The 18,243-nt window shown below is 43.5% G+C and overlaps 1 protein-coding gene across 2 annotated transcripts in view; it reads left to right on the plus strand.

Annotated features, from left to right (window-relative positions):
• The window catches only part of AGO2 (argonaute RISC catalytic component 2), an 89,307-nt gene extending 73,110 nt beyond the window's left edge, over window positions 1-16,197 (plus strand). The window contains exons 11-20 of one of the 2 annotated variants that reach the window (XM_068234973.1): window positions 1,469-1,564; window positions 2,891-3,024; window positions 3,567-3,751; window positions 5,041-5,200; window positions 7,081-7,171; window positions 8,098-8,292; window positions 9,226-9,360; window positions 9,448-9,549; window positions 11,148-11,347; window positions 15,779-16,197. In XM_068234973.1, coding sequence (XP_068091074.1) covers window positions 1,469-1,564; window positions 2,891-3,024; window positions 3,567-3,751; window positions 5,041-5,200; window positions 7,081-7,171; window positions 8,098-8,292; window positions 9,226-9,360; window positions 9,448-9,549; window positions 11,148-11,347; window positions 15,779-15,887 — 1,407 coding nt within the window. In that variant the 3' untranslated portion in view covers window positions 15,888-16,197. The remainder of the gene's footprint in view (window positions 1-1,468; window positions 1,565-2,890; window positions 3,025-3,566; window positions 3,752-5,040; window positions 5,201-7,080; window positions 7,172-8,097; window positions 8,293-9,225; window positions 9,361-9,447; window positions 9,550-11,147; window positions 11,348-15,778) is intronic. The other variant, XM_068234974.1, reaches the window with a different exon arrangement.
• Window positions 16,198-18,243: the final 2,046 nt, after the last annotated feature.

Raw genomic sequence — 18,243 nt, forward strand, 5'->3', positions numbered from 1 at the left:
GTTTTGCTGTTTTTAAGGGCAGTATATCAAGTGTCACATATGTTCTCCTTTCCACGCTAGAAATATCTGAATGTAATACTTAAATAAGCAGGGCCCATCCAGATTTGCATAAACCCCTCCCCTTGCATAACACGCAGTGTCCAATTGCTGGGCCACAAACATGGTCTCAAGGGGAATTGGACTTTTTTTCAGGTTTCAAGATTTGTCACAAATGGCCATATGGCATCAGCTGTGTTATCATGTGGTTAAAGAAAAATTGAAGTGAGAATATTTATTTTTAAACCATACCAGTTGCCTGGCAGCTCCGCTGATTTCATTGACTGCAGTAGTGGACGTGAAACATGAATGCAGCTAATCTAGTCACACTGTGTCAGAAACCTCTCATCTGCATGCTTGTTCAGGGCCTATAGCTAACAGTATTAGAGGCAGAGGATTAACAGGACAGCCAGGCAACTGGTGTTGCTTAAAGGGATACTTAATCCATGATTAAAAAAATCATTTTTACTTACCTGGGGGCTTCTACCAGCCCCCTGCAGCTGTCCCATGCCCTCGCCCCATGCCCTCGCAGTCCCCATCACCAGCTACTTTAGTTTTCGCCGACAGGCCTGGCCACTCGTAGCCTTCTTCGCGTTCCCATCCGCAATAGCATCTTGCGCAGGATGCTTTTGCGGACGGGAATGCAAAGAAAGCTACGCGTGGCCAGGCTTGTGCAGGGGCTGTAAGCCTTTTGGCGAAAAAGAAAATGGCTGTCGGGGGACCAGAGGATCCGAGAATGACTGTGAGGGCATGGGAAGGCTGCATGGGGCCGGTAGAAGTCTCAGGTAAGACAGACCATGGAACTGAGGGCAGAGTATAATTTACTCCTTGTATTCAGTAGGTCATGATTGTAGCTGTGAAACACAAAAACTGTCAGCTGAAAAAAGCTAAATGTTACACGCTGCCTTAAAGCGAAACCGAAATAGACTTAAAAAATGCATTTCACTTACCTGGGGCTTCTGCCAGCCCCCTTTAGCCGACCTGTGCCCACGCTGTCCTGGACCGATCCTCCGTTCCCCCGACGCAGCTCACTTTTCTTCATGCAGTGGAAGCCACCTTCTAAGTCGAACTCCACTGCGCCCTGGCAACGCGTATCCTCGTATGCGTTCCCGTAGTGTCAGGCGCAGTATGAGAAAATCTCGAACGAGGACATGCGTGGACAGGGCCGCGCAGGCGCAGTGCACTCCAACTGCGCAAAGTGACAGCGAGCTGTGGTGGGGGACTGGAGCATTGGTGAGTGGCTGCGAGGGCTCAGGACTTCAGGAGGGGGCTGACAGAAGCCCCAGGTAAGTGAAACTCCTATTCCTTTCAGTTCCGCTATAAAGGCAAAAAGAAATGGATTCTAGAAAAGTCCTATTTTTGGTGGGGGGTTTTTTAACCAGGGTTACCATAGATTTGAAGATTTGCATTTTTTTTTTCTGCTTAACACTAGACTAACCCCAGTTTCGCACAGAAAGGCGTAGCAGTTGAGGGAAGGGATTACGAGCAAGGGGGGGAGAGAAGCTGGCAGAGAAACGTTGGATATACGGTAAGTCTTGTGTACACGGTGGTCAGGCTGATGGATATGGACGTTATCATTGATCTGGGAAACCTTTAATTCTATTAGTTGCGGCCAGGCATTAACTTTAAATCCTTCAGCACACAGGACTCTTATACCTAAATTTGCAATCCAGCATCAAAAGATCAGCAATGTGAGCTGGCAGCATGAGTCACTTTCAGACAAGATGGGCAGTACAGGGGGAAGTTTAACTGCTGCTGCTGGATTACAAATGCTAAATGTTTCCCTATAACTTTATATACAATGAACTGTTTTGCATAAGACATTTTTGTTCTTGTTTGGAGATTGCCTTTAACGTTTTTAGAAGACAATTTCCAGAAAAGTGTTATGGAAGTGCTCTAAAACAAAACTGCTCCTGCCCACAGGTTGCAGTAAAACTACTAGGTGGCCACCAGATTTGATATCTGATGCCTCTCTGTATAGGAACATTTTTCAATGTATCTATTGGACTGTAGTGTTCCACTGTTAAATCTAATACAATGCTATGGGCTTTTGATCTTCCGCCATCCTCAACCAGCCACAGATAGTTAGACTTTCCATCTAGACTGTTCCACCCAACCGGTTTTGCCCAAAAATCGGTCGATCGGGCTCCCCCGCTGTATTGATTTCTACCAAATTTGATCGGAGTAATTTAATTGGCTGGATATAAATCAGAAAAATCGATAAGCATATGGCCTCTTTTTTAATCTGTTGAAACTGATCTCCAAGCAGATTTCTAAATTGAGCAGAAATAACACCTGTAAATGTAAGGCCTTAGCTAAATAGACCTTCAGTTTTTGCTTTGGATCCCGGTTAAACCCCCTCCTGCTGACCACAGTTCAGCAATAGCACTTTAGCAGTCAACCGCAATGCCCTTGTTGGTTTGTAGCTAGCTGGAGATGCTGAGATCATTGCCTTAAACCCACCTATGCAATGCAAGCCTCCATTCTTATTTCCCAGAATTGGAGATTTTACCTTGATTTCTCTACTCTGCAATAAGAAATTAGTGTAAATGGCTTTGGCTGGATCCCAGAGACCATTAACCATCTGAGCTTCCACCCATTACCAGCATATCCATGAAGTAAAGTTTTTTTTTGAATAGTTGTTTAATTTTGTTTTGTGAGCACATACTTAAAATTGTACGTTCTCTATTTGCGATGTTGTCGGCTTCCTGTTGGCTGTTTTGTGCTGATTAGGCAAGCGTGTCTGTGTGTGAGATGTGGTTGTCTTACATTAATGTTGGTGAACTGGGAGAGGGTGCTGATGGTCTCGCTTTGAAGACTAACTAGCTTTTTTTTCTTCGTGGTTGTGTTTCAGAATAAGGCCATCGCCACTCCAGTGCAAGGAGTCTGGGATATGAGGAACAAGCAGTTCCACACTGGCATTGAGATCAAAGTGTGGGCCATAGCCTGCTTCGCTCCGCAGCGCCAGTGCACCGAGCTGCACCTCAAGTAAGTCTCTTTCAGCTCCGGAAGTGGGAGGGGATTAATTGTATTAAATTTTAATTATAAATGTATGAAAATGTTTTTTGACCACTAAACGCAGCTGCAAACACTCTCCTGTTTTACATGAAGTGTTTTTACTTCATCATTTTATTTTTTTTTACATTTTCACGTGCTATTAATACTTCCTGGTTTATGAATAGACATGGCTCCTGATCGGAGTCATGTCCATTTATTCCAGGCATTGCGATTGGGTAGGAGAACGCTCATTCCCTTTTGCGGATCTGTGTCCCGACTGGGGGGGTCGCACGTGTGCACAGCGACAAGAGCGAACCGACGCATTATAACCAGCTAGAGCTGTTAAGTGGCTCCAACAGGATGTTTTAATGCTTTGGCTCGTCTGGAAGTGGTTAAAGGCATGTTCTAAGCTAGCAAAAGGAGAAAAGTGTGTTTTTGTTTGTTTTTTTCCCCAAGGCTATTTGATGTTTACTTGTCTGTCACTCTTCTGTATGAATGGCACTTCTATGATATTTGTTTTTTCCTCCTTTCAGAACATTCACTGAACAGTTGCGTAAGATCTCTCGTGACGCGGGTATGCCTATCCAGGGGCAGCCGTGTTTTTGCAAGTACGCCCAGGGAGCAGACAGTGTAGAACCCATGTTCAGGCACCTAAAAAACGCCTTTACTGGTCTGCAATTGATTGTGGTTATTCTTCCGGGGAAGACCCCTGTGTATGGTAAGTTAGACTTTAAAGAGGAACTCCAGCCTAAACAAACATACTGTCATTAAATTACATTAGTTTTGTTAATTAAAATAGATAGGTAATATAATCTCTTACCCACCCTGTTTTTAAAAGAACAGGCAAATGTTTGATTTCATGAGGGCAGCCATCTTTTTGGTTGTAATGAGGTGACAGGGAGTATGATACAGTTCCAACTGTCCTGTGTCCTGATCACCCCTCCCAGTTGCTAGGCAACGTGAATAACCACATAGGAAATCCCATGCTCTGCACAGCATCAGGGAAAAACAGCCCGGGCTTTTTTTTTTTTCTTTGATGGGTGGAGCTTAGATAAAAATGCAGCTAAAAATGATGCTTTGGTAAGAAAAACAAAGTTTTGATGCTGTGAAACTGTTAAACACCAAGCCTTTTCAGTTCTGCTGAGTGGATTTGTAGTCCGGAGGTTCGCTTTAACTCTTCCGCTTTCCGGCCTTTAGCTCTGACATAACATGACAAGCTAGTGTGTATTGTGACATTTATATATATGACATAATAAGGGCTCTTTCACACCAGAGCCCTCTTTTAGCGATTTAACGCAAAGTCTATACTTTGCGTTAACCAAGGTAAAAGGAAAGTCTATAGACTTTCATTTTACCTTTCACACCCGACGCTGCGTTTTGATGCGTTGCGGTCCGACGCATCCCGGCGCATTTTATCGTCGAATCGGCGCTTCCGCTTCGGGTAAATTAACTACTACTGTCGCAACTCAGCGTCGCACTGCAGATTCCCGACCACACGCCGCAACACCTGCAGGAGCCGTTCTCCTGCACGTTTTGAGTGTGTAACCGGCCTTAGGATATTCCCTACAAAGAATTTTAACAATGATGCTGGCCAGCTTCCCTGCTCGCTACAGTTTTTTGGCAGTTGGACAGAGCAACTGCCATTCACTAAGTGCTTTTGAAAATAAATCCCTGAGAATCCCCCATGAAGACAGACAATTTCAAAACCTGTCGCTTCTGTCTGATTTCTACTACCTACTGTAAGTGACAGGAACATTGGAGGAAAATAATGGCTTTTTACTCTGGGGAAAAAAATTTACTAATTTGTATAGGTTTGCACATAATTAAAATTTTAAATTTTTCCGCCATATTGCCCCTTTAACTGGTTCGCGGTCCATGGTTTTTACACCTTAAAGTTCCTGTCATTTTTGACACTTGCCTGTGTCAATTATGTTTCTAGTACTTCTTTGTATCTTAGAGGTTGAATAGTCGTGTGAAAGTAATGTGTTTTTTCCCTTAATGTTTAAGCTGAGGTAAAACGTGTTGGAGACACCGTGCTGGGCATGGCAACACAATGTGTGCAGATGAAAAACGTGCAGAGGACCACACCACAGACACTGTCCAACCTGTGCTTGAAGATCAACGTCAAATTGGGAGGAGTTAATAACATCCTGCTCCCTCAGGGCAGGTAAGTGATGCGCTCTCATTTTTGTATGTGGTGGGTTTTTGTGTTTTTGCGTGTGAACTGCAATGGAGACTGGACATAGAGTTTAATACAAAGGCTGCGGTTACAACACAGTACTGGCAACAGTCACATTCAGGCAGTGAGTTGACATGCAGAATTATGCTGCAACGCAACTGGTGCAAAGTGAAACGACCCTTAACCCCCTTGCCGTTACAATTCTAGCGGCAAGGGGGCAGCGCAGCATCTTCTGAAAAGTCGTGAGTAGTCTTATACGCCGAATGTCAGGCTGAAATTGTAAATACCGTACTTATGCTGCAGTCATTCGGTTAATAGATCACATTCTCCACCTAATAGCTCCTTGCGAGCAGCCGCTCAGGCGGGTAGCAGTGCCTCTTCCGGGGTCACCTGACTGGTGATGCATGCGCTCCACTGACACTCATAAAAGAGATTGCCGGGCTCTTCCAGGAGCATCATCAGTGGAGCGCACGCATCACCAGTCAGGTGACCCCGGAAGAGGCACTGCTACCCGAGCGAGATTAGGCGGAGAATGCAATTTATTAACTAGATTACTTCAGCATAAGTACGGTATTTACAACTCTGCCTTGCACCCGGAACGCTCACTCACACACAGGGGTAGTTTTATACGCCGAGTATACCCCAAACTGTATATTTTGGGAGGTCGTTTTATACGCCCAATCGCTTTATACGCCAGTATATAAGTAGATAAATACTAGTTCTACTTGCATAACAGATGTATTGTGCTATCCACGTAATGATTCCTGTGAATTTTATAAAGGAAAAGCAGAAAATCCTATTCTAGGCAGTGGCAATCTTGCTAAGCTAATGCTGACATCATATCCTCCCTGCCTCTTGTTTCCCCCTCCCTTCTCTTGCTCATTGTGTATTCATTAGCTGCCCTCCTCCCAGAGTCTTCAGACACTCCCACTGAGGTGTATACTAGGAACTGCACTCTACTTACTAGCTCTACTTGCATAACCTACTGTATGTATTGCACTCCACATTTTGATTGTAGTGATTTTTCTATAGTAAAAAAAGAGAAAATCCTTAATTTGCCATTTTTGTCTATCTTGAAGCCAATCATGACATGTCTTCCCTTCATCTGTGTATCGTTGCCCACCCCCTCCCAGACTTCAGACATTCCCACCCAGTTCTGCAGTAGAAAGTGCATTCTCAACATGAAAAATATTGGCCAATCAGAGAGGAACAGAGGTGTGGGAGGGAAAGAGGCTTCAGCCAATCAGGCAGCATTAAATATGCTGAGGGGAAAGTAAAGAAAAAACAACCCAGCGAGCCCTGCAACTTCCTTTCTGCGGCAAATGTACCAAATAAGAGCCAGGGAAGCTGGGGGGTGGGGGGGGAGGAAATGATGAAGAAAAGTGATATTTAAAGGGAAGGTTCAGGGACACTAAAAAAAAAATCAAAATCCACTTGCCTGAGGCTTCCTCCAGCCCGTGGCAGGCAGGAGGTGCCCTCGGCGCCGCTCCGCAGCCTCCCGGTGGCCGAGATCGGGCTTCTTCTGCACTCCATTATGCGTGTCACGTCGGCGCGCTGACTTCATCGGATGTCCTCCGGGCTGTACTGTGCAGGCTCAGAACTACTGAGCCTCCGAGGGCACCTCCTGCCTGCCGCAGGCTGGAGGAAGCCCCAGGTAAGTGAATTTCGGTGTTTATTTATTTTTATTTTTTTGACTGTCCCTGAACCTTCCCTTTAACTTTGGATTTGCCTGGTTAGCATCCTTATTACTTGTTTACCAGATAAAAAAAAATTGATTTTACGCCCAACAGTTACTTTAAGGTTGAAGCCGTTATGGTCAGTGTGTTGCTAACCTGTCTTGCGTTTTTGTTTGTTTTTTTCCCCCTCAGACCACCAGTGTTTCAGCAGCCAGTAATCTTCCTCGGAGCTGACGTCACTCACCCCCCAGCTGGGGATGGGAAAAAGCCATCAATCGCTGCGGTAAGTCGGGGTTTCCTGTGCTTGGTGCTATGGGGTGTTTGCACAGTTCAATCTTCATTGTTCTGTCATACATAAACTAAACTCAGTCTTGTGTGTTGGCTTCACAATCCCCTCCTTAATCCCAGTATACAGAGGACTATCCAAATTACATGTAAGCAATCTGAGGATTGAATATGGTTTACTAGAGTTTTTCTACAGTGAGCATGGGAGTACTGGGGATTCCCATTGGTGCACGGTTGACAATGAAAATTCTTCTGGTTGCTAGAGGGAATTGGTCTATTGTAATCCCATGGGGAGCCCTATGCGCCTTCCGGCCTTTAGTCTGAGCTTCAGCACTGAATCAGCGGCAGAACCGCTGTGTACTATGTTGGCGCTTTATAAATACAATAAAATAAATAAACCTAGGGGTTGGGCAGTGACGGGAGTATTTGTGATTGAATAGGGCGGAGCAGATGCAAAACAGACAAGAGATGGAGTGAAGCAGATGTGCTCCCCCTTCCTTTTTGCACCCAAGTGGGAACTGAGCCTTAGTGACAGATAAGGGGTCAGCAGTGCAAATAGTATTTAATCATTTGCACATTAGGTCGTGTGTCTGCTGAGTGGTAAAAAGGCAATTTGGAGCTAGTCTACTTTAGGGGACCCACCGCAAAATTCGTTAGAGGGCATGCTTAGCTAGAGGATATAAGGCTTGTGGAGGTTTAAACAAGCAAACGGAAGACATTTGTTCCGTTTTGCAGCCCAGCTGAAATTGTCTATAGGGATTTGCGGTGGGTCCCCTAAAGTAGACTAGCTCTGGCAATTTTCATGAAGTGTGACTGTTGGTTTAGTTTATGCATTTTAGGGCATCCTACTGTCTGAAGCAGCCTTTACTAAACTGCTGTGCCCATTTTGTTTTCAGTGGCGTAATCTTTTTATTTTTGGCTCAGGTTGTAGGTAGCATGGACGCACACCCCAACCGATACTGTGCCACCGTACGAGTGCAACAACACCGACAGGAGATCATCCAAGACCTGGCTGCCATGGTGCGTGAACTGCTCATCCAGTTCTACAAGTCCACGCGCTTCAAGCCCACGAGGATCATCTTCTACAGGGATGGGGTTTCTGAAGGACAATTCCAGCATGTATGTATTCCAGTAAGGTTGTGTGCATTGAAAAGAAAACTATACCATTTAAAGGACCACTATCGCTAAAAAAAAAGTAGGCAGTTTAAAATCTGAGAGAACTGACAGGTTTTGGGCCAGTTTATCTCCTCATGAGGGATTCTCAGGGTTTTCTTTTTTTTCAACAGCATTGAAAACCTTTATTTGTTACAGCTGATACAAATCCTGCAATAAATCTGCAGTGTCTACTTCCCGATTCATGGAAGCAGACATATTGTCAACATCCTGTGCTTTCAAATGAGCTTATCTGCCCTCTTTGCCATGGCAGTCATGTGACACGGGGAAGAGATCAAATTACAACTTATCAGGCACAAATGAGCTGAAATTAAAGAGACACTGAAGCGAGAATAATTCTCGCTTCAGAGCTCATAGTTAGCAGGGGCACACGGCCGCTATTCCCCCCGCAAAATCAACTACCCAATTGGTCGTAGATTTTGCTGCTCCTGGAGGTAGAGCTAACGGCTGCAGCCCTGCCTCTAGTCGCGTCTATCAGCGGCGCATCGCCGCCTCTCCCCCGCCCCTCTCAGCGAAGGAAGACAGAGGGGCGGGGGAGAGGCGGAGATACGTGCTGACAGACGCGCGTGGGGCAGGGCTGCGGCGGTTAGCCCTGCCTCTTCCAGGAAGAGATCCCCGGCTGCACGGAGGAGGGACTTGTGAGGTAAGGGACCCCCGTTTAGCCGCGCGATAGCGGGGTTTTAGCAGGGGCACACATGCCCGTGCTAACTATGGGCTCTGAAGCAAGATTTATTCTCGCTTCAGAGTCTCTTTAAACAGGCTAAAAACTCAAAATACATACAGGGTGCAGTTTTCCTTCTGTCCTGTGCAATAGTTCATAACCACTTTAATCTCAAAGCGTATATCTGATTTGTTATTCTTCTCTCGCCCCTTTGCCAGGTACTGCATCATGAACTACTTGCCATAAGGGAGGCTTGCATCAAACTGGAAAAGGATTACCAGCCCGGAATAACTTTTATAGTTGTACAGAAAAGACATCACACGCGACTCTTTTGCACAGACAGAAATGAGAGAGTACGTTTTTTTTTTTTTTTTTTTTCCCCTCATTACTGAACTTTGTATTTGGCAGAATTGTAATGCATTTTCATTGTATTCCCCTAGGTTGGAAAGAGTGGAAATATCCCAGCCGGAACCACGGTGGACACAAAAATCACCCACCCAACGGAGTTTGATTTTTATCTTTGTTCCCATGCCGGAATTCAGGTATTATGTTTTTATTGCCCAATGATTGCGTTACACACTGCGACAGAGGACACCTGAAGTGAGAGATGGAGGCTGCCATATTTTCAGTTTTTTTTTTAAACCATACCAGTTCCGTGGCAGTCCTGCTGATCTTTCATTCCCCAGTACTGTCTAAATCGCTCACCTGATACAAGCATGCAGGTAACCTCTGCCAAAGCACCCGATCGCCTGCATGCTTGTTCAGGGGCTAGGGCTAAACCTATTAGAGGCAGAGGCTCAGCAGGACAGCCAGGCAATGTGCATAGTTTTATGGAAATGTCGTTCTCCAAACCACTCTCCAAATGTGCTTTAACGGTAGTCCTGTGCAAGAGTTCAAATCTGCTTTAAGCAATGCCAGTTTCCTGGCTGTCTTGCTGATTCTCTGCCTCTAATACTTAAAGGGAAGGTTCAGGGAAACCTTGAAAAAAATAAAAATCCATATCCACTTACCCGGGGCTTCCTCCAGCCCGTGGCAGGCAGGAGGTGCCCTCGCCGTGCAGAACTACTGCGCCTGCTCAGTACAGCCCGGAGGACGTCCGATGACGTCAGCGCGCCCGCGTGAGACGCAGAAGAGCCCGACCTGGCAGCCGGCCAGGTCGGGTCGGCCACCGAAGACGACCGGAAGCCTCTGGAGCGGCGGCGAGGGCACCTCCTGCCTGCCACGGGCTGGAGGAAGCCCCGGGTAAGTGGATATGGATTTTTTTTTTCAAGGTTTCCCTGAACCTTCCCTTTTAAGGGCCCGTTTCCACTAGTGCGGTGCGTTCCCATTGCGGGAAACGCAAAAACACATTTGGATGCAAATTTGTATGCGTTTGTATACAAATTTTAACACAAAAATGTGCATCTGTTTGTAAGTATGCGAATTTAACCATGTCAGTGCCTGTGTGCTTTTTACATTGATTTAAAGCGAAAACCGTACGGGAATTTGGATGGAAAATTCAAATAGCGAAAACGAAGGCAAATTTCCTATTGAATACATTACAGGTGAATCGCACACTAGCCTTGCGGTGTGCGAATTCTGATGGCTCTGCTGTGCAGATGTTTTCTGCACGGTCCACCGCACAGAATTTCTGACAAGTGGAAACAGGCCCATTGATTTATATTGGTTATGCGAATTTGCATGCAGAAAACTCATGCAGATTAGCTCTAGTAGAAACAGGCCCTCAAGCCATAGACCCTGAACAAGCATGCAGTATATCGGGTGTTTGACATTGTCAGATCTGACAAGATTAGCTGCATGCTTGTTTCTGGTGTTATTCAGACACTACTGCAGACAGATTAGCAGGAGAGCCAGGCAACTGGTATTGCTTAAAAGGAAATAAATATGGCAGCCTCCACATATTCCTTTCACCACAGTTGTCCTTTTAAGTTACAGGTTTCATTTAAAGCCATGACTAGCAAGCAGACATATGACATCACGGTTTACTGCTGCCAGTGTTAGTTGGGGCTCTAGGCCAAACCGTCACACTGGAGTTCCAGGAACTTCCTTATTCGCTGCGTGCTTCAGCTTGGAGTGTCTGTAGCTTAGTGTTGAACATGCCCTTGATTTTATTTTCACGTATAGCTTCTTCTTGTTACAGGGAACGAGCAGGCCGTCGCATTATCATGTACTTTGGGACGATAACAGGTTCTCTTCGGACGAGCTGCAGATCCTCACTTATCAGCTCTGCCACACGTACGTTCGCTGCACTCGATCTGTATCTATCCCTGCCCCTGCCTACTACGCACACCTGGTGGCTTTCAGAGCCCGGTATCACCTTGTGGATAAGGAGCACGACAGGTAAGTCTAGTACCACATTGCACTCAAATGTTAAACCCTGAAAAAGTGAGTCGCTGGGTTGCTTTAGCACAGGTATGGGCAAACTTGGCCCTCCAGCTGTTAAGGAACTACAAGTCCCACAATGCATTGCAGGAGTCTGACAGCCACAGTGATGACTCATAAAGGCAAATGCATTGTGGGACTTGTAGTTCCGTAACAGCTGGAGGGCCGAGTTTGCCCATGCCTGCTTTAGCACTACGAACTGTATTGGATGTTTATGTAGCACTAGCCTGTTCCCTTGCATGTTACAATGATGCTGGTACAAAGTATAGAAATAGTCATACAGTATACCTCGCATGGGGTAAAACGATGAAGAGCAACCATTAAACATCAATACACTGATGCCTTGGGAGGGCCCCAACTTTTCATGGTTTTTTTTTTTTTTAATAAAGTTGGCAATTAGCTGTTTGCCGCATTTCTTTGCCATTGTCCAAAAAGGAAATTACTTAGCGGTAATCACGAGTACAGCTCGGGCTAAAAAAAACATACCAGGAGCGGTATCCCCGAGCTGAACTCGTAGTAGCGCTGGAGGTCTATGCAGAGCAAAGCGCGCAGTGGGCATTTATCACTCACCTCCCAAGGGATTGTGACGATGGCCGCCGTTTTTCTTTCTCTCCTCCGATGCTCTGGTGAGATCGCGATCTGTCATGACAGCCGGCAATCTCACAATAGGGTTACAGTGCCACCCGGAGGATGGAGGGACAACTGCAGCACTGGATCCCAGGGATGTGAGTGCTGAGCTGCTGCAGATCTCCCTAGCAGCATGATTTTTTTCCCCCAGGTTTTAGCATCTGAAAGGGTACAAAAAATTTTACCTGCTTTAAAGACTTTTAGGGCCCTTTTCCACTAGCAATCGCTAGCGTTCACGCTGAACGCTAGCGATTGCTGAATTGCAATTACCGGCGATTCCCGACGTTCGCGGCCGCGATTTTGCTATGCTATGCACTGCATAGCAAAATCGCGGCAATTATCGCTCCGCCGCGTGTTCTCGTCCCCGGCAAAAATGAATCGCGGTAGTGGAAATGACCTACCGCGATTCCCATGTTAAAAAGCAAACCGTAGCGATTGTAAAATCGCTAGCGGTTTGCGTTTTTGCGATTCAGCCAGCGCAAACGCGCTGGTGGAAAAGGGCCCTTAGACTCTAAAAATCGGAAAGAATCATAATGCCAAGGGGGTTAAAGGACAACTGAAGCGAGAGGGATGTGGAGGCTGCCATATTTCCTATTAAGCCTCTAATACTTTTAGCCATTGAACCTGAGTAAGCATATGCAGATCAGGTGTTGCTGATATTATTGTTGGATCTGACAAGCTGCATGCTTGTTTCTTACATAGTTACATAGTTATTTGGGTTAAAAAAAAGACTTGCATCCATCGAGTTCAACCAGAGAACAAAGTACAACACCAGCCTGCTCCCTCACATATCCCTGTGCAGTGTTCTCCCCAGGCTGTTTTAGTCGGGTGCTCCACTCAGCTAGTTTTGATGAGCACCCCGCTGTCATTGGCTCCCCTCCTCCTATGCTGTAAGCAGAATTGTGCAGAGAAGCACCGGCCCTGCATTCTCTCATATCGCCCCACCCGGCTACTTTTTCATGCCGCCCGGCTACTTTTTCATGCCGCCCGGCTACTTTTTCATGCCGCCCGGCTACTATTTCATGCCACCCGGCTGGAAAAAAAATTCTGGGGAGAACACTGCTGTTGATCCAGACACTACTGCAGCCAAATAGATCAGCAGGGCTGCCATGCAACTGGTATTGAGTAAAAGGAAACAAATACGGCAGCCTTCATATACCAATCACTACAGTTGTCCTTTTAAAGCAAAGCTGAACTGCAAAATACTTTTCAGTACCACACATATAATGCAGTATTATAAGGAATAGAACATTCAAAGCAAAATGTCTCATTTGTTTTTTCAGTTATATAGTGTTTCATACTGTCATATTTGCAGTTTACAACACTTAGCACACTCTATATTTTAAACTATGAAACATAGCGGAGCTAATGGCCCTTTGAACTCTCCTGCAGTATAACCTTATCTCTACCTGTCTCTCACGGTTTCTTTGTATAAGTGCTTCAGAAAACAGCACGGTCTTCGACCTAAGTTGAGTCTGAGAGCTCAGAGAAGCTTTTTTTTTTGTATAGATAACTAAAGTTTCTTAACTCCTTTAGGCCTTTCACAGTGGGACGTTGCGTTTGATGCGATGTTAAGGTTGAAATTGAAAGACTATAACTTGGCCGTTTTTAGTACATTCTTTAGCCCTGCGTTTTTGTCGCACAGTGATGGAAAGAAAACTGCGCATGCGTTACATTAAAAAAAAAATACTGAGCATGTGCAACACACACAACGCAGCAGATTTATTACTAAACGCACAGCATGCAGCACTTTCTAAATATTGCGACACGTTACACACAACGCAACGTGTGCACTGTGAATGTCGCACAGACATAATATTGCTGTGCGTTAGTCCACGTTAAAACATTTTCTAACGTGCGACTTTAACTTCGCACTGCGAGAGGCCTTACTGGAAAACAGTGACATTTCTTAACTACTTATGCTGGGCATACACTGCTTGAGAATGCTCGTCCGCGCTTCGATTCCCGCTCGTCCCTGCGGGCGCTGCTAATCAGCGGTTCGATTTCTCCCATTGTTCTCCCCGCCGGTATCGAGTGCAGAATCGATCCGGCGGGGTATCGGGCAGGTTGAATATTATCAATTGAGCCATCAGCTGCTCGATTGATGATATAAAACGAGCCGTGTATGCCCAGCATAATGTTCGATTTCTTAGCTGTACTACACATACATTTCATTATCTCATAACTTCTCTCCTCAGGTTTGCTTTAAATCTTTAGGCCAATCTAGTTGGGTTGTGCCTTTATTGCGAATAACGTGCGTATGGTGACTTCTCAGTTGCACTTTTAACTTTATGCTTCATAGCTGCTTCTGTGATCACAAAATGAGTTGACAGCATGAGTCACTTTAGGCTTTCAGATGAGATGGGCAGGAAACAGGGGCATCTTCCAACGCCGCCCCCCCCCCCCCCCCCCCTTCCCACCTCTCAAACTCTCTTGCAGGTGGATAACAAACCATAACCCTTGTACTTGACACGGGAACTATATGATGAATGGTTTTAAAAGATCCCAGGGAAAGAAATTACATGTTTGCACACTGTTCAAGACACACTGAAGCAAAAATAAAAATTTATATTTGTATGAGTAGTACAGCTAAGAAATAAAACATTAGGAGCAGAGACAGAAGTCTAATGTTGTGTCCAGTGCAGGAAGAGTTAAACTTGTTATCTATGCAAAAGAGCCATTAAGCTCCACAACTTCCAAAGTTGCAGAGAGCTCTGTCTTCTGAAGCTTGTTATCTCAAGTGTCAATCGTGGTATTTTCTTTTCCTCTGCAGAGGATAGTTCAATAGTTCACTGGCCTGCTCTGTGAAATAATTTAGAATTCTGAATAATGTGTAAACTGCAAATATATTAGAGAATGATGCAGTGTTATAAAAAAAAAACACTGTATAACTAAATATTTTTTGCTACTAATGTTCTACTAATTATCCGTACTACACAACCAATTTTATTTATTTGTTTCCAGATAGGCTTTGCTGCTGCAGCTGCCTGAGGCACGCTCTCGCCACCTGCCGTTAGCCTACAGATCAATGAATAGGAATATAATTCTCATTCATCGATCTAAGTAATCCGCATAAAAATGTTTTCCCTTTCTAATTTTTGACTGCAGCCATCTTGTGGCCAACTGGTAAAACTACACCCACATCCATTTTTTATTAAATACATTATTTAACATTTACAATTAGCTATTTACCTCCTACACCAAAAATTACCCAAATAAAATTTTTAATAAAAAAAAAATACCAAAGTGTCTGAACTTTTTAAATATGAATGTCAAAGGAGTATATTATAATTTTTTTAAATTATAGCCTTGTAAATAGTGATGGACGCAAATTGAAAAAATACACCTTTATTTCCAAATAAAATCTTGGTTCCATACATTGTGATAGGGACATAATTTAAATGGTGTAATAAGTGGGACAAATGGGCAAATAAAATAAAAATGGGTTTTTAATAACGGTAGCATGTATTAATTGTAAACTATAATGGCCAAAAACTGAGAAATGATTTTTTTTTTTCCATTTCTTTCTTAATCTTCCTGTTAAAATGGATTTAGAATAAAATAATACTTAGCAAAATTTACCACCCAAAGAAAGCCTAAATGATGGCGGAAAAAACAAGATATAGATCATTTCAGTATAAGTAGTGAAAAAGTTATAGGTGAATGGGAGGTGAAAGTTGCTCGGATGCATAAAGTGGACAACACTGTAGGCTGAAGTGATTAAAGTATACTTATGTTTTTGTTTTGTTTTGTTTTTTCCAGTGCGGAAGGCAGCCACACTTCTGGTCAGAGCAACGGGAGAGACCACCAAGCACTTGCTAAGGCAGTCCAGGTTCACCAGGACACCCTGCGTACAATGTACTTTGCTTAACTGGTGCTGGTACCTGGATGTTACAAAGAGGCACTAACTAAGTTTCACACCAGACCAGCTGCACTTTGTGTTGTAGTTCTCGCTACAGTGACATCCAAGTGCAATCTACCACGAAACCCATGAAATCGTTCTCATTGTCACTCGTTTAATCTTACCAGCCTTCCGTCCAGACCCCTAAACTCATTTTTTTGTTTTCCTCTTGCACCGCACACCTGCAATACTTTGTCAGTCAGGTATGTGAAATATGTAAGCGTTTACAGAATTACCCTCTTTTAAATACAATCTGAACGGATGTTCTCTCAGGGCTTTCAAGAAAACGCTATATAATACTTTTGTGTTTTTGAAAATTCAATTTTCTTTTCTTTTTTTTCTTCAGTAAAAAGTTTTAACGGCCTAAAAAGAGGAAGAAAAGGCATTACCTTTTTAAATTAAGCCTTAAATATTTTAAGCGATTTATAGCAAGATCTTTTAATACAAACACTTTTTTTTCGTGTTAGAAATTTGTGTCAAATGTTCTAGTACAAAAATGGATGCAACTAATCTGAGTAAACGGAGGTCAAAGATGAATGAGTCTTGAATATTATAGTATTCATTTGTAATATTTTTTTCTTTGTGTGCCATTCAGGAACCTCCGTTAAAATTTAGATTTATTTTTTTTTTCTATAATTTACTGCTTTTTTTTTTTTTTTTTTTTTTTTTTTTTTTTTGGCTGGACTCAAACCTGTCCAAAGTTTCTTACAATACGGGTCTGTGGCAATGAAAACAATACAATCATATTAAGCTAATGTACAGAAGAATTCTATTTTAGCAGTATTAATGTAAGATAACAATGCTATTTATTTTATTTACACAGAGCATCCTATTTCTATTAACATATCTGTTGTGAACTGGGACAAGTTGGTGTCCTGTTTAAAGGACTAGGTAATGTCCTGCAGAGAAAGTTTGCTCAAGTTAATCACATTTATTGCAAAAATGTTCAAATTACAGGAACTTGACAAAACTAAGGAGATTTTAAGTTAAACGCGGGCACTATTTTGACCACATCAATTTTTTTTCATAGCGCCATAATCAAATCCACTCACAGCTTTAACTTAAAACCAGGCCAAGACTTTTTTTTTTTTTTTTCCTACACGGTGAGGAAGGGGTTTAAATCTTCCTGGCTGTCATTATTTGCCTCAAAGGAAGTCTACAGTGATTAGTTAAATTTTAGCCTTCTGTCTTTGTCTCTTGCTATAGGATAAATGCACCGGCCTATGACCCGTAAAGCAAAAAAATCCATATGCTTTCCAAACAAAATGATTAAATCATCTCCCCTGATTGGCCTATTATTCTTCTGTCTTAAAATCTAGAAAATGTTTTTGCCCACTAGAGGGAGTAGAGAACAAAAGGTATGGTGGATTCCATTCTACTGTAACGTAGTAAATGAAGTCCATATTATACTTGCCCCTCTAGTGGCCAGATGAGTCTGCTATGCACACAGCAATGCTTATTCAGGGAGATGATTTACAATAGGTTAATATGGGTATCTTCTCTTTTTATTTGGTACGTAGGACTGTAACAGTAATTGCTCTGTACAAGACTCTCATTTTAGTTTGTCATAATTTTATTTTAAGTTCTTAATACTTTCATAGTAAAAGTGGTGTTTCAAAATTTCAGGTTCGAGCAGGGGGGGAGGGGTGGAATGTCCCTTATGAATATAGCATGCGATTTAGCATTGCGGCACCACCTAGTCCTTTTTGCAAAGGGTAGAGTTGCAAGCGGAGAGAATCCCAGAGCTGCTTGCCGTAAACTTAAAGCCTCATCTACACTGTACAATTTTCCGTCAGATCAATGGACCTATTAGATAATTTCCAACCGGTCGAATTGGATTGCAATTTTCTCATCACTGGTCGATCTGATGGAAAATTGTACCGTTTAGATGAGGCTTAATGCTGGGTACACACAAGTGTTTTTTTTTTTTTTTTTCCTACCGATCGATTCTGCGCTCGATTTCTCATAGAAGTGAATGGAAAAAGATAAGAAAAACGAGCGGAAGATAAGACTCGAGCGGAAGATGAGACTTGAGCGGAAAAATCGATTGGGTAAAAAATCAAGCAGAAAAACGTATTGTGCGTACCCAGCATAAGAGTAAAGGTACACACCATGCAATTTTCTGTTAGATTTACCCGCCAGATTTTTCTCCAAAAAATGTTTGTAAAAATCTAACAGAAAATTGTACGGTGTTCCTAGCATCCTTTCGATGAATTGATGACATGCTAGGTACACACCAAACCATTTTCTGTTAGATTTTTACAAACATTTTAGAGAAAAATCTATGGTGTGTACCTAGCATGGCATCAATTTATCAAAGGCTGCT

This window comes from Hyperolius riggenbachi, chromosome 5 (assembly GCF_040937935.1).
Source record: "Hyperolius riggenbachi isolate aHypRig1 chromosome 5, aHypRig1.pri, whole genome shotgun sequence".
NCBI lineage: Eukaryota > Metazoa > Chordata > Amphibia > Anura > Hyperoliidae > Hyperolius > Hyperolius riggenbachi.